At 35.6% G+C, this 15,283-nt stretch overlaps 4 protein-coding genes across 4 annotated transcripts in view; all 4 read left to right on the top strand.

Annotated features, from left to right (window-relative positions):
* The window catches only part of LOC132178466 (very-long-chain 3-oxoacyl-CoA reductase 1-like), a 3,498-nt gene extending 1,510 nt beyond the window's left edge, over positions 1–1,988 (top strand). The window contains exons 2-4 of the mRNA XM_059590899.1: positions 1,099–1,423; positions 1,523–1,592; positions 1,692–1,988. Coding sequence (XP_059446882.1) covers positions 1,099–1,423; positions 1,523–1,592; positions 1,692–1,988 — 692 coding nt within the window. The remainder of the gene's footprint in view (positions 1–1,098; positions 1,424–1,522; positions 1,593–1,691) is intronic.
* A 1,989-nt stretch (positions 1,989–3,977) lies between these two features.
* Positions 3,978–6,074, top strand: LOC132179002 (very-long-chain 3-oxoacyl-CoA reductase 1-like). The gene is made up of 3 exons (XM_059591608.1): positions 3,978–4,670; positions 5,463–5,532; positions 5,729–6,074. The coding sequence occupies exons 1-3, from the start codon at positions 4,057–4,059 to the stop codon at positions 5,987–5,989; spliced, it is 945 nt and encodes a 314-aa protein (XP_059447591.1). The 5' UTR covers positions 3,978–4,056; the 3' UTR covers positions 5,990–6,074.
* Positions 6,075–7,058: 984 nt separating this feature from the next.
* On the top strand, positions 7,059–8,652 carry LOC132179217 (very-long-chain 3-oxoacyl-CoA reductase 1-like). Its single transcript, XM_059591886.1, has 3 exons — positions 7,059–7,721; positions 7,794–7,863; positions 8,258–8,652. The coding sequence occupies exons 1-3, from the start codon at positions 7,108–7,110 to the stop codon at positions 8,513–8,515; spliced, it is 942 nt and encodes a 313-aa protein (XP_059447869.1). The 5' UTR covers positions 7,059–7,107; the 3' UTR covers positions 8,516–8,652.
* A 1,901-nt stretch (positions 8,653–10,553) lies between these two features.
* Positions 10,554–12,699, top strand: LOC132179089 (very-long-chain 3-oxoacyl-CoA reductase 1-like). The gene is made up of 3 exons (XM_059591721.1): positions 10,554–11,383; positions 11,899–11,968; positions 12,323–12,699. The coding sequence occupies exons 1-3, from the start codon at positions 10,770–10,772 to the stop codon at positions 12,581–12,583; spliced, it is 945 nt and encodes a 314-aa protein (XP_059447704.1). The 5' UTR covers positions 10,554–10,769; the 3' UTR covers positions 12,584–12,699.
* The last annotated feature ends 2,584 nt before the right edge of the window (positions 12,700–15,283 follow it).

The raw sequence follows: 15,283 nt of genomic DNA, 5'->3' as shown, positions 1-15,283 counted from the left end.
AAGCCACCCCCAAGGGCCACCCCTGTGGGTAAAAATGGGGTGGCTGGCCACCACTTAGGGCAAAAATGGGGTGGTCCGGCCACCCCTATGGCAAGAGTGGGGATGATTTTTTTTTTTTTATTATTATTTTTAATTAATTTTAAAATTTTAAGTAATATAATATTATTTTTTTATTAGAAAGACACATGGTATATTTGTGGTTCTAAAATTTCTTTAAAGAAATTTAAAGAAATTATGGTCATTAACTAGATACCCTCCAGTCCAAAATAGACTGAAAATGATCCTTTTTCCCTCGAAGTTGGCAGCCTGGCCTCTTTCCTCAACCGCTTGTAGCCCTCACGGCTTTAAGATAGCAGCCAAAGCTTTAATTACGAGCTATTAAGTAATTAATGGGAACGCTAATCATATTAAATTTAATCTACTCCAGCATTGGTCCCAAATTACATTTTCAAACATCAAAATGGTCTACTGTTGCCCTTAAGATTTGTTCTCAAAAGTTGTTGGCCTGATTTTTGTTTTTGTTTTTTAATTTTGACTTGGTAACCGTTAACCTGATTAAGAGAGGGGGCAGTTTAGAATAGTAGCATGATGACATTTCCGAGGAAATGGTAACACAATTTTGGAGTTTCCTTGCCCTAAGTCGTACTCGTACGAACAAAGCTTGTACATACGATTTTAGAATTATGATGGATAGTTTTTTAATAAAAAAAATGTAACCAACCCACATGGTTACAATGACAAATCATGTATAAATTTGTGCAAATCATCTATTTTTAATCTTACCAGAAAATGTATACATACACTCTAAGGGAGCCCCTACTATGCGGCTAGACCTTAAAAGTAGTGTTTTGCAGCATCCCATCACCTTGTGACACCTCATCCATTCAAGAAAAATACAAAAAATAAAATTAAGAACAAAAACACCAGATCAAAATGAAAAGAACAAAAAAAAAAAAAAAACAAAGAAAAAATCCAAGCTGCTCGACGCACGCCGTGGGTTTGGTGAGACCCATGGTCAAACCCATGAGAACCCACCTGACCCGCCGGAAAACCCACAAAACCCAACCTAAAAAACCCATTTCTAATATGGCGGAAAAGTAGAAACAAAGAGTATTGTCATAGACTTCGCCAAATCCAGCGGAGAGGAGATTTGTAAGATGATCGAGGGAGGAATAAGAGGGTTAGATGTTGGGATTTTGGTAAATAACGCAGGGATGGCTTACCCTTATGTAATGTATTTTCATGAGGTTGAGTTAGAGGTGATGGAGAGCCTTGTGAAGGTGAACTTAGATGCTGCCACTTGGGTCACCAGGGCTGTGCTTCCTGGCATGCTGGAGAAGAAGAAAGGAGCAATAATCAACATTGGCTCCGCTACCTCCTTGTTCTCTTACCCTTTAGGCGCCGTTTATGCTGCAACCAAAGCGTAAGTTTTGCTGCTTTTTTGCTCCTTAATTTTTGGTTAATTAGAAACTAATTTGTATTATTGATCTTTAGTTAATTAGTTCTTTTTGCCTTGTCACAGGTACCTTGCAATGTTCTCAAGATGCGTTGGTTTGGAATACAGGCAACAAGGAATAGACATTCAGTGTCAGGTTATAATTCTTTTTTTTTTAAATAATATTATTTGGTTTAATTAATTAATGCATGGTTCCATATTCTTGAACATCTTTTGGCAATTGGCATGCATGCAGATTCCACTGTTTGTGGCAACAAAGATGGTAAAGGGTTTGAAGGCGTCTCCGATGTTGGTGCCATCACCGGAGATGTATAGCAAAGCAAGCATACGATGGATTGGATATGAGCATATCTGTGTACCATACTGGATGCATTCTGTGCAGTGGTTTATAATGCATGGATTGCCAGATGCATTACTGGATTGGTGCGTTTTCCATTACTTTCTCAACGTGGGTAAGAAAAGATTGAAAAAGTTGATGATGATGGCCGGGGGGTGCATGAAGCAGGCAAAACTTTTTGATGTCACAGTGTGAAGGTTAATTTTTGAGTTTCAAAATATTTTATATTCTCTCTTTTTATTTTATTATTATTTTTTTTTAGGGTTTATTTATTCACCACTTCCTTCCTGTTGTCTTGTCTCTCTATAAATATTGTAGAAAGAACATTGTTGTTTTTATTAAAAAAAAAAAAAAATGAAGCAATTACAGTTGTCCTTATAATTCAAAGAGAACAGGGGAGAGCCCCAACATCAAATAAATTGGCCGGAAATGGGCTTGAAAATTGGCCCGGTCCAATGACCTCTTCGTATGAGGGCCAAGAAAATGGCCTCCAAGAACTGTAGTTTTTGAAGCAGTCCAAAATTGAGTCGATCTGTTTAAGGTGATGCGTGCAACCACCACTTATGGTATGTCTGGCTCTGGAATTTTATAGATAAAAAATACAATTTTAAATTAAATTGTAAAAAATTAATGGTTTGAGATTCTACTTTTAAAAATTTGTGTTTTCAAATAGCAGGAAAAAAGCTGTTTTTTTTTTTTTTTTTTGAAAATTGCAATTTTAATGTTCAAATTACGATTTTATTAAATACTTAATTATATTTTTAAAAATCACAAGCCCATTTTGAAATTGTTATTTTTAAATTGCACTTTTTGAAATCGCAAACTTAAACGGACCTTAACAATAAATCTTAAATGCCATAGACATCAACTAAACTGAAGCCACTAGATATGAGGTTCAAGAAAGGTGTCTAACAAATAACATGGGGGAACGTTTGCAAAAATACTTTCAAACACACGGTGAAAAGCGGCTCGTTTTTCTACTAGATTGTGCTCTGAATTAAGTTTGCTCATTCTTAAAAATTTTAAAGTTGTCCGGCCATCTAAATCGGAAAGAGCATCAGTTTCTGGTATATGTCCATTAAGAGAAGAGGGAGGCTTTGATGATGGCTAGGATAGTGAAAAAAACAGCCTCTTTGTAGGTGAGGCAGCTTGCGGCTGAAAGTATGCCGCCAAAATTAATTGCAAGGAGAGTCGTTAATTTGGGCCTCCTCCATAGACATTAGGGTATCGTTTGATAAACGATTTTGCCTGTTTTTGGCTCTACACTATTCATCACTTTTTTTTTTTTTTAATATTCTCTTACTTTTTACATCATATCAATAATTTTTTATCATTATTCAAATAAAAAAATCACTACAAAACAAAATTTTTTCATTTTTCCATACCAAACATTCTTACTTTTTCACTTTTAAAGAAAAAAACATTTTTATTTTTTTTCACATCAATCACTTCTTGCTACATTATCGAACCAAAACCAAAACAAAATTCGTTTATAAAACGAAGCCTAGGGAGGCATATACGTTAATTAAGCTGAATTCATGAGAATGTGTTGAATTGTCCCTTGAGGGCCAAAGCATTTAGGTTTACTGCAATCTTAATGATCAACTGTATGAATAATTACTAAAAAAATTTGGATCGAGCTCAAAGAAATTTTTAGGAAATCTCCAAATGAAATGTTTGAGTCTTTACCGTAGATTAAGAGCCTGTTTGAGTATGTGTTTGAGAAGCCTAAAAGTTCAAAAAGTTCTTTTGAAAAAAAAAAAAAAAAAAAAAAAATTGAAAGCATTTTTAAAGGTATAAAAAACCTAAAAATTGCCACTGAAGTTTTTACCAAAAAAAATATTTTTTGACTTAAAAACTTTATTTCTCAAACATAATCTCAAGCATGTCTAAGAGTACGGGAAGATGATAGGTTGAGTGGGTAAATTAAATGCTTATCCAGTTTCTTGGTGTGAATGAAAAAACGTACATTAAAAAAATGTGGTAAATTATATTTAACCAGCTTTCACTGCCCACTTATTTACACATTACTCCTAGAAATTAATTGTTTACATAATATGGTGGCCCGGCCCCATCTATACTTGTTTGGGTTGGTTGGAAATTAACCTGTATATTTTCATGACGTGGAATAGTGTACAAAATAGTCAAAATGCATCATTAATTATCAAGGAATCATAACTCATTCACTCGATCCCCGCCCACTCTATAAATTAAGAAGCCTTTAGAAACAGCTAGAGCTAGCCTCTCAATTCAATTGTCAACTATGGAGTTGCAAGATTTGATCCTGATAGCAGCAACTTCTTTAGGCTTACTCTCTCTTTGTAAAGCCTCGATCAATTTTCTGAAATGGGTGTGGGTTATGTTCTTTCGGCCTTCAAAGAATCTCAAGGAGTATGGCTCATGGGCGATGATAACCGGCTCCACCGATGGAATTGGGAAAGCCCTTGCATTTGAATTGGGATCAAAGGGTTTTAACCTACTCTTAGTTGGTCGCAGCCCTTCAAAACTTGAAGCTACATCAAAGGAGATAAACGAAAAATATGGCGGAAAAGTAGAAACAAAGAGTATTGTTATAGACTTCGCCAAATCCAGCGGAGAGGAAATATGTAAGATGATCGAGGGAGGAATAAGAGGGTTAGATGTTGGGATTTTGGTAAACAACGCTGGGATGGCTTACCCTTATGTGATGTTTTTCCATGAGGTTGAGTTAGAGCTGATGGAGAGCCTTGTGAAGGTGAACATAGATGCTGCCACTTGGGTCACCAGGGCTGTGCTTCCTGGTATGCTGAAGAAGAAGAAAGGAGCAATCATCAACATTGGCTCCGCTTCCTCCTTGTCCTCTTATCCTTTAGGCGTTGTTTATGGTGCGACTAAAGCGTAAGTTTAATTAATTTCCTGCTACATTCTTTGATTTAATTTCTTCCTTTTAATTTGCAGACACTATATCTATGTATCATATACACAATTTCCATCATGCTAGTTTTTTTTTTTTTCAATTTTTACTATAAATTTTTTATAACTAGATAGAATTAACTAATCCTTGTAATTACCACCGACACTATGAGTTATCAAATCTCACTATCACAAAAAGGTCAAATCTACTTATTAGGAAATTTACTTTTAGAGGACGAAGTACAAACAGAGGAAAAAAATCACTCAAAACTAAAAATTTTAATACTTAATTTTGGTGCGGCTCACGGTAAAATCGAAAGAGTATCGATTGAACTCTCTTTCTCAAGGCTCACGCACAACGGCAGCCTCTTTGATTTCTCCTGCACGTACGTACGTTTCTCTCTTGCCTTAAAAGGACCGAACAACCTCTTTAATTTATAAGAGTTGAAAGTCGGTTACAAATGAGGTCTTGCAATTCATGTGGGGGTTGAGTGGTTGTCGGGTAGCTCAATCAAATTAAAACAATTGGGAAAGGCATCGTTTGGCTAAACCTTTAATTAAGAACTTTATAGTAAAAAAATAAAAGCGTTAACAGACAACTTAAAATGCAAAACAATTAAACAAAAAAACACCATCTACAAAGTGTACGTTGCCAAACGAATTGTTTCACAACATATTCAATACGGCCCGAATTCTTTGTGAGGGGCCTTAGTTTGAGGTTCCCTTCATATATATGGTAAGATAGTTATTGATCTTTAGTTCTTTACCTTGTCACAGGTATCTTGCAATGTTCTCAAGATGCATCGGTTTGGAATACAGGCAACAAGGAATAGATATTCAGTGCCAGGTAATTCTTTCTTCTTTTTTTGCTTTTATCTTTTTAGGGAATTTTAATTCATTTTCAGGGGAAGACAAGTCGACAACAAAGTTTTTCTCTAATTAATATATATAAATATAGTAGTTTAATTAATACATATATGGTGATGGTGTCATTATATATATGTTCTGATCATCATGTGGCATATATATATATATATGTGCAGATTCCACTATATGTGGCAACAAAGATGATAAGAGGTTTGAAGGCATCTCGTATCTTGGTTCCATCACCGGAGATGTATAGCAAAGCAAGCTTACGATGGATCGGTTATGAGCATATCTGCATACCATACTGGATCCATTCTGTGCAGTGGTTTGTAATGCATGGATTGCCAGAGGCATTACTGGATTGGTGCATTTTCGAGTACTTTCTCAGCGTGCGAAAAAGAATATTATTGAAGAAGATGAAGAGGGTGAAGCAGTGAAAACATTTTTATGTCTCGTGTCATCTACGTGATCTTCGTACGTTATTCTTCAATTATTGTTTGATCACAAGTGTGTGTTTCTTTTTTTGAGGGCATATATATATATATATATATATATATAATGGCCATTACTATTAATAAAGCAAAATGTAAAATGTATTAATTTTATCTCTGGCACCATTTTGCCCAAAGGGCTAGCCTCAAAATGTTTTTTTTTTTTTTTTAAATGGTGGCAGCTTTTGATAGGTTTGACATAGATTTCCGCTAGTTTCATCGATGCATCATCTTCGTTTTTAGCCATGCATAATTAAGCGGAGTACCATCTACGATATGAAATGAAATCGAGGTAGAAAAAAATAAAGGTGTTAAACCACATAAAGTTCAAAAGTATTTTACCCAAAATAAAAATAAAAATAAATAATAATAAATAAAAAAAATAAAAAAAAAACCTTGCACCACACTTTTTTGAACACCAAATTAGCTACCATAAAACCTAAAAGTTTGGAAGTACTTGGCATTTTGATTAAGAGAAAGACTTTGTTGCATTCTCTTGTACATGTTAGACTATGATTAAATTTATCTATTTTTTTAATTAAGTATAAGTTTTTGGGATAAGTAATGATTTAACATGCGTGATATCAGAGTCAAAGGCCACCGAGTTCAAACCTGACTCCATCAATCTTCTCCCGCTTCAATTAAATATTATATGTGTTGAATCTTACAAATTAAAAAGAAGTTTGAGTTCACATATAAGGGGCTATGATCAATCTAATAAGGTTTCAAACTAATATCTAGGTAAGTATGAACCGAAGAACTGCATCTCTTTCTCTCAAAGCTTGCCTCTCCTCTCTCAAACTGTTCAATTCTCCATCTCTATCGTTATGAGGCTGAGTCAATCAATATATATAATTGTACGTACGGAATTGCGATCCACCTGCACACATCAATATGCTCCCCCCATCCATAATTGCACGTACGTTTGGTAGGTTGGAAATTAAACCTATTCACATGGTATCATTAATTATGAAGGAAGTGATCATTCACTCCCCCGGCCATTTGATAAATTAAGTAAGCCTCAACATGCAATTTATAAGATACAGCCTCAAATATTGTCAATTATGGAGTTGCAAGATTTGATCCTGATAGCAGCAACTTCTTTGGGCTTACTCTCTCTTTGTAACGCCTTGATCAATTTTCTCAGATGGGTGTGGGTTATGTTCTTTCGGCCTCCAAAGAATCTCAAGGAGTATGGTTCATGGGCTATGATAACTGGCTCCACACAGGGAATTGGGAAAGCCCTTGCTTTTGAATTGGGATCAAAGGGTCTTAACTTAGTCTTACTCGATCTCAGCCCTTCAAAACTTGAAGCTACATCAAAGGAGATACACCAAAAATATGGCGGAAAAGTAGAAACAAAAAGTATTGCTATAGACTTCAACAAATTCAGCGGAGAGGAGATATGTAAGATGATAGAGGAAGGGATAAGAGGGTTAGATGTTGGGATTTTGATCAATAACGCAGGGGTGGCATACCCTTATTCAATGTATTTTCATGAGGTTGACATAGAGGTGATAGAGAGAATTGTGGAGGTGAACATAGATGCTGCCACTTGGGTCACCAAGTCTGTGCTTCCTGGCATGCTGAAGAAGAAGAAAGGAGCAATACTCAACATTGGCTCCGCTTCCTCCACCTTCTCTTACCCTTTAGGCGCCGTTTATGCTGCAACCAAAGCGTAAGTTTTGAGAAATGCTGATCGTTTGCCTTCATATATAGCATTGGTCTTGAGTTCTCTACCTTTTCACAGGTACATTGCAATGTTCTCAAGAAGCCTGGGTTTGGAATACAGGCAACAAGGAATAGATATTCAGTGCCAGGTAATTCTTTCTTCTTGTCCTTTTCTCATTTTTTTAGGGCTTTTAATTCTTTTGAGAGGAGTACAAAGTATGCGTTCAAATATATATATATATATATATATATATATATATATGTATGACGAGATGATCAGGATATTGACTTGTGTTGAGTATATATATGTGTAAGTGTAAAAAAGAGATAAAAGTCCCACATTGGAAATATGAAAGAAGTAATTTGAGTGATCCCAAACTTATAGGCTTAAGGTTTTAAGTTTTGTGATGTCTCAACATGCTATATATGAAATGGACTCACTAAAAGGACTCCTTAAAATATCAATCTCCCTAACATACAACTTCATTCCATTATTTTAAATAAATTGTTTTAGTGACGTTAGAATCATGTTTTGGCATGCAGACTCCAATGTTTGTGGCAACAAATATGATAAAAGCTATGAAGGTACCTCGTATCTTTGTTCCATCACCGGAGATGTATAGCAAAGCAAGCGTACGATGGATCGGTTATGAGCATATCTGCATACCATACTGGTTCCATTCTGTGCAGTGGTTTCTAATGCGTGGATTGCCAGAGCCATTACTGGATTGGTGCATTTTCAAGTACTTTCTCAACAATATGCGTAAGAGAAGATTGGAGATGATGAGGGTGAAGCAGTGAAAACATTTTTATGTCTCAGTGTACGTGTTCCTACTAGTTCGTATTAATTAATTTCTTCAACCAAGTTGATAGTTGGTACTGGATACTCTGATGAAGCTCATAATTAAATCAATTAATAAATTAGCAAAATGTATCAATTTATCTCTAAAACCAGCTAATGCGTATGTGAAGTAATTAATTAAAAGAGTGGTTTCCACTCTCTCAACTATCCACATGGGGGCGGCTGCAAAGCCACCCCATGGTGGGTTTGGGGTGGCCGCTAACCCCCTGCCACCCCATAGGGGTCGGGGTGGCTTACGGCCACCCCTAACCTCCCACAGGGTGACTTGCGGCCACCCCAAACCCACATGCGGCGACTGCAAAGCCACCCCATGGGTGTTGGGTTGGCTTTTGGCCACCCCTAACCTCTTAACGGTGTGGCCTGCGAGTCACCCTTAACCCCTTAGGAGTGGTTGCATGGTGGGTTTGGGGTGGCCAGGGGTGGCAGCCCCATCGCTGGCCACCCCTTCAATTTTTTATTTTTTTATTTATTTTTTATTTTTAAGATTTGATTTTTTAATTAAATAAATAAAAAAACTAATATTTTAAAGTGGGGTGGAAAAAAAAGCTGATGTGACAAAATGGTAAGTTTTGAGATTGAATGATGGACGTTAGATATTTTGAAGAAAATGTAACAAAATGGCTTATGACGTCTTTCGATTGACTTTAAGGAGTAAAAATTCAAAAAAAAAGGTTGGGGGAGTTTTTTGTTTTCCTGCATTGACTCAAGGATTTATTAGAAGCTTTCCCCTTTTTTTTTGACATGTCTGCAAAAGAGGGAGATTCGAACTAATAATCTCCGTTTTATGAGGTATGGTCTCCAGCCGAAACCATTTTATGAGGCATTTCTATGATACATTTAATGCAATTAAATAAATCATCTTACCTCACGTTCAATGCTTAATTATCTCTTCGGTTTTTTTAAAGAAAAAAAACTTAAATTTCATTAATCAAAGCACAAACATAAAATTAGCAAGAATCTTTGATATTATTGGTGTGGTGCCTATTATATCTCAGTACAAATAAAACTCATAATTATGATTTATATATGAACATTGGAAAAAATAATACATAGCAAAAAACAAAATTGTTTTATCAACCCAAAATAAAATAAAATCTTTCACTCAATTGGTGTGATACATATTATACTTCGATACAATAAAACTTATAATTATGAACATTCGAAAACAAAATATAGAGCAAAATAAACAAAATCTTTCACTCAACATTTAACGCAATTAATTGCACAATAATCAAATAAATTTTTGCCTTATTTTGCTTTTAAAAGCCAGAAAAGCGCTTCCAGAAAAGAGAATAACTTCAATTAGATCCTGGTGTAAATTGGATGTCTTACACCATCCAATAGGAAACATACATTTCAATTTAAAACACCAAAAAATAATATAACTCTTCACACCAAATAATTTCTCTTCTTTTGACAAAATACTCATTGATAAACTAACGGATTCACCGTCTTAATTGGTTTTGGAGACTTCAATGTTAAAAGTTCGGAGGTGGGTGGGGGTTCGGTGATGAGTGATGGGCGTTGGGTTAGAATTAATGGAAAAGGTCATGGGATTGATTTGAATTTTTTTTTTTACATGTCCGCACAAAAGGAGGGAGGAGGATTCGAACTAGTAACATCTGCTTCATTAGACATGGTCCTAGCCGATTGAGCTACTTCTTGAGGACGGATTGATTTGAATTAAAGATACAGTGTTTTTATCTCCATTGTATAAGGTGTTTTTCCAATATGTAATTTAATAAGCACGTGTTTTAATCAAAATGTCCCTTCTTCTTTGTTATTTATGGGCCGTGGATGGTGGTCGCCCTCATTCTACCGAATGATAATAATAAACAGCTGGCTATGATCTGTCTAATAAGGTTCAAACTAATATCTAAGAAACTATGGACTGAAGAATTGCATCTCTTTCTCGAAGCTTGCCTCGCCTGCCTTTCTCAAACTGTTTCTCCATCTCTATCTTTAAGAGGCTGAGTCAATCAATATAATTATAAGCAATTGCGATCCACCTGCACACATCAATATGCTCCCCCCATCCATAAATGATTGCACGTTTGGTAGGTTGAAAATTAAACCTATTCACATGGTATCATTAATTATGAAGGATGTGATCATTCACTCCCTGGCCACTTGATAAATTAAGAAGCCTCAACATGCAATTTACAAGATACAGCCTCAAATATTGTCAAAATTATGGAGTTGCAAGATTTGATCCTGATAGCAGCAACTTCTTTGGGCTTACTCTCTCTTTGTAAAGCCTTGATCAATTTTCTCAGATGGGTGTGGGTTATGTTCTTTCGGCCTCCAAAGAATCTCAAGGAGTATGGTTCATGGGCTATGATAACTGGCTCCACACAGGGAATTGGGAAAGCCCTTGCGTTTGAATTGGGATCAAAGGGTCTTAACTTAGTCTTACTCGATCTCAGCCCTTCAAAACTTGAAGCTACATCAAAGGAGATACACCAAAAATATGGCGGAAAAGTAGAAACAAAAAGTATTGCTATAGACTTCACCAAATTCAGCGGAGAGGAGATATGTAAGATGATAGAGGAAGGGATAAGAGGGTTAGATGTTGGGATTTTGATCAATAACGCAGGGGTGGCATACCCTTATGCAATGTATTTTCATGAGGTTGAGTTAGAGGTGATAGAGAGAATTGTGGAGGTGAACATAGATGCAGCCACTTGGGTCACTAGGTCTGTGCTTCCTCGCATGCGGAAGAAGAAGAAAGGAGCAATACTCAACATTGGCTCCGCTTCCTCCACCTTCTCTTTCCCTTTTGACGCCGTTTATTCTGCAACTAAAGCGTAAGTTTTGAGAAATGCTGATCGTTTCCCTTCATATAAATATATAGCATTTGTTGATGCAATTTTTGGTCCACAATACGGCTAGCCAGCAACTTTGCTTCATTGTTGGGCTAAGAAGGAGATTCCTGCATATCTATGAAATTCCTGCAAAATAAAAGTACGGTCAGGGATCTCCAGTTGGAGCTCCGAAAACCATCCGACGTTCAAGTTAGCGTCTCATATACGGGTAAAAATATATAGCTATGATATGCTCCAAATAATCAATGATCAGTGTGTGTGAAGTGTGATAGGGAGAGAGATAGATATAAAGGGGGAGAGAAGAGTCTAGAGTTTCTTGGAGAGAAAGACCGAGAGAGACTCTGTCCAAGAGAAAGGGAGACCTTTCTTCTTTTATAAGCCCATGATAAACACATGTCACCATATGAATGGACAATGACAAATGATAAAGAAAGATAAATAGGCGGGCATATTTTCTCCTCAACAGCATTGATCTTGAGTTCTCTACCTTGTCACAGGTACATTGCAATGTTCTCAAGAAGCCTGAGCTTGGAATACAGGCAACAAGGAATAGATATTCAGTGCCAGGTCATTCTTTCTTCTTTTCCTTTTTTTTTTTTTAGTGCCTTTATTTCTTTTGAGAGCAGTGCAAAGTATGCCTTCAACAGTTAATTGACATATATATATATATATGGAGATGACGAGGACGATGACTTCATCCCATTATTTGGAATTTATTACATTGACTATATATTCTAGTTTAAAAAACTAATTAAGTTACTAGGCTTGTGTCTGTATATTAACTACGGTTTTTTTTTTAAAAAAAAAAAACTTTCTCAATGCGAGACTAACATTCACAAATGTACTCTTAGCAAAAATCATATGATGGATATAGTTTGTAGATATTTAATTAGTTTGATGGTGTAATATTTTGGCATGCAGACTCCAATGTTTGTGGCAACAAAAATAACAAGAGGTTTGAAGGCACCTCTTTTCTTGGTTCCATCACCGGAGATGTATAGCAAAGCAAGCATACGATGGATCGGTTATGAGCATATCTGTATACCATATTGGATCCATTCTGTGCAGCGGTTTATAATGCATGGATTGCCAGAGCCATTACTGGATTGGTGCATTTTCGAGCTCTTTCTCAACATCATCCGTAAGAGAAGAGTGAAGAAGATGATGACGGGGAAGCAGTGAAAACATTTTGAAGCTCATAATTAAATCATTTAATAAAGCATGCAAAATGTATCAATTTATCTATGAAACCACCTCATGCATGAAGTAATTAAAATAATGGTTTTCACTCTCTCAACGATCTACTGCTTCAATTGGCAATGATGTTGCAAGAGTACCTTATCCTAATGGCATAAGTTTTTGGAGGTGGTCCAGCAACCTCAGAGGCTATGGGGTGGTCGAACTACTCCAGATTGGCCGTAAGGATGATCGAAACCACCTTATTGCAGTCTGTTAATTTGGCTGACAGAATGATGATAGAAGTATTAAATTAGTATTTACCCATAAGTCAGGTATCATCTATGATACAAATTCAAACCTAAGTGTAAAAAAAAAAAAAAAAAACTTGAAAACCTTGATCAATTTCCTCATATGTGTTAGCACATAAATCTAAAAAAAATAAATAAAAAATTAATAAACGTGATCCTAATTATGTTTGTTATAGATTTGCTATTTTTTTTATTAAAATAAAAAAATTTGTTTGCCCCCACCAATTCTAACCCGGTGGTGTACATTGGGTTATATATTGCAAATACTTCTCCGGTATACAATATTGCCTTAGAAAAACCTCTGTAATTTTATTACGTTTTGCACAAAACCAAACAAGAATGCTAAAGGTTTCTATTCTAGCAATTAAGGAGATAAACACCAATTTTAAAACTACATAATGATTTTAAGAGATATAAAAGAAAAGAAATTTAAAACAAATCGAGCTGCGAGGGACTCTATATAGTTACATGTGTAATTTCAAAATTAACAGAAAATAACTGCTAATTTCAACAATATTAAAATCTGACAATTCGATATTAACAAACACTTGATCTTGATTAATGTTATATTAAATTTATAATTAACAGTTATTTAATTATAATCGTTAAATCATAAATTTTAGTAACGATTACTTTTTCTTTTTTTTTTTGACGTGTCCTCACAAGGAGAGGGGGACAATGGATTCGAACTAACGACCTCCGCTTCATAAGGCGTAATCGATCCCTAGCCAATTAAGCTACTCCTTGGAACTTATTAGTATTACTTAATCATTAGACCAAACTTAATTGATGACGGTCAAGTAAATCTAACCATTAGATCTACCTTGGAAGCATCCTACCATCATAATCAAACCATCCAAAAATTAACAATCATGTCTAATTGCTTCGATTTAGAAATGTATGGAGTATGGAGCAAAGAATTGCATCTCTTTCTCATTAAAATGATGAGAATCCCTTCCTCAAAGCAGAAAAGAATCCTCTCCAGTTAATGGTTAGGATTTCTTTAAAGAAATCCTAGGACCACAAATATACCATGTGTCTTTCTAATAAAAAAAATAATATAAAATTACTTAAAATTTTAAAATAATTAAAAAACAAAATAATAAAAAAATAATCATCCCCATTCTTGCTATAGGGGTGGCCGGACCACCCCATTTTTGCCCTAAGGGGTGGCCTGCCATCCCCAATGACCAAAAAAAAAAAAAAAAAAAAAGTATAGCGTTGACCTTTGGTGGTGGCCGAAGCCACCCTCATGGCCCTTGGGGTTGGTTCGGCCACCCCAAAAGGCAAACCCAATTTTTATTTATTTTTTTTCATTTGGCCCTTTGGGGCTGGCCAAACCACCCCAAGGGCCACCCCATGGGTAAAAATGGGGTGGCTTGCCACCCCCTATGGCAAGAATAGAGATGATTATTATTTTTTAATTATTTTAAAATTTTTAAGTAATATTTTTTTTATTTTTTTATTAGAAAGACACATGGTATATTTGTGGTTCAAAAATTTCTTTAAAGAAATTTAAAAAATCCTAGTCATTAACTAGATATCCTCCAGTCCAAAATGGACCAAAAATGATTTTTTTTCCTAGAAGCTGGCAGCCTGGTCTCTTGCTTCTTGCCTCTTGCCTCAACCACTTGTAGCCCTCACGTATTTAAGATAGCAGCCAAAGCTTTAATTACGAGCTATTGAGTAATTAATGGGAACGCTAATCATATTAATCTACTCCAGCATTGGTCCCAAATTACATTTTCAAACATTAAAATGGTCTACTGTTGCCCTTAAGATCTGTTCTCAAAAGTTGTTGGCCTGATTTTAATTAATTTTTTTTTTTTTAATTTTGAGTTGGTAGCTGTTAACCTAATTAAGTGAGGGGGCAGTTTAGAATAGTAGGATGATGACATTTCCGAGGAAATGGTAACACAATTTTGGAGTTTCCTTGCCCTAAGTCGTACTCGTACGAACAAAACTTGTACATACGATTTTAGAATTATTATAGATAGTTTTTTCATAAAAAACTAAATGTAACCGACCCACATGGTTACAATGACAAATCATTTATAAATTTGTGCAAATCAGCTACTTCTGATTTTACCAGAAAATGTATATATACTCTAAGAGAGCCCCTACTATAGGGTCAGACTTTAAAAATAGTGTTTTGCAGCATCTAATCACCTTGTAACACCTCATTCATTCAAGAAAAATGCAAAAAATAAAACCGAGAACAAAAGCATTGGATCAAAATGAAAAAAAAAAAAAAAAATCCAAGCTGCCTGACGCACGCCATGGGTTTGGTGAGACCCATGGCCAAACCCACGAGAACCCACCTGACCCGTCGAAAAACCCACAAAACCCAGCCTAAAAAACTCATTTTTAATGCCCAAAATCCATTTATAATGAT

This window comes from Corylus avellana, chromosome ca4, assembly GCF_901000735.1.
Source record: "Corylus avellana chromosome ca4, CavTom2PMs-1.0".
Taxonomy (NCBI): Eukaryota; Viridiplantae; Streptophyta; class Magnoliopsida; order Fagales; family Betulaceae; genus Corylus; species Corylus avellana.
Note: the sequence above shows the minus strand (reverse complement) of the source record. Positions and strands in the feature narration are given on the sequence as shown.

What these genes read in the sequence shown, in the direction of transcription:
- LOC132179002 (XM_059591608.1), top strand. Translation starts at nt 4,057, where the DNA reads ATGGAGTTGCAAGATTTGATCCTGATAGCAGCAACTTCTTTAGGCTTA. An exon ending in GTTTATGGTGCGACTAAAGC is followed by an intron (nt 4,671 to 5,462) that starts GTAAGTTTAATT and finishes ACCTTGTCACAG; the next exon opens with GTATCTTGCAATGTTCTCAA. An exon ending in GAATAGATATTCAGTGCCAG is followed by an intron (nt 5,533 to 5,728) that starts GTAATTCTTTCT and finishes ATATATGTGCAG; the next exon opens with ATTCCACTATATGTGGCAAC.
- LOC132179217 (XM_059591886.1), top strand. Translation starts at nt 7,108, where the DNA reads ATGGAGTTGCAAGATTTGATCCTGATAGCAGCAACTTCTTTGGGCTTA. An exon ending in GTTTATGCTGCAACCAAAGC is followed by an intron (nt 7,722 to 7,793) that starts GTAAGTTTTGAG and finishes ACCTTTTCACAG; the next exon opens with GTACATTGCAATGTTCTCAA. An exon ending in GAATAGATATTCAGTGCCAG is followed by an intron (nt 7,864 to 8,257) that starts GTAATTCTTTCT and finishes TTTGGCATGCAG; the next exon opens with ACTCCAATGTTTGTGGCAAC.
- LOC132179089 (XM_059591721.1), top strand. Translation starts at nt 10,770, where the DNA reads ATGGAGTTGCAAGATTTGATCCTGATAGCAGCAACTTCTTTGGGCTTA. An exon ending in GTTTATTCTGCAACTAAAGC is followed by an intron (nt 11,384 to 11,898) that starts GTAAGTTTTGAG and finishes ACCTTGTCACAG; the next exon opens with GTACATTGCAATGTTCTCAA. An exon ending in GAATAGATATTCAGTGCCAG is followed by an intron (nt 11,969 to 12,322) that starts GTCATTCTTTCT and finishes TTTGGCATGCAG; the next exon opens with ACTCCAATGTTTGTGGCAAC.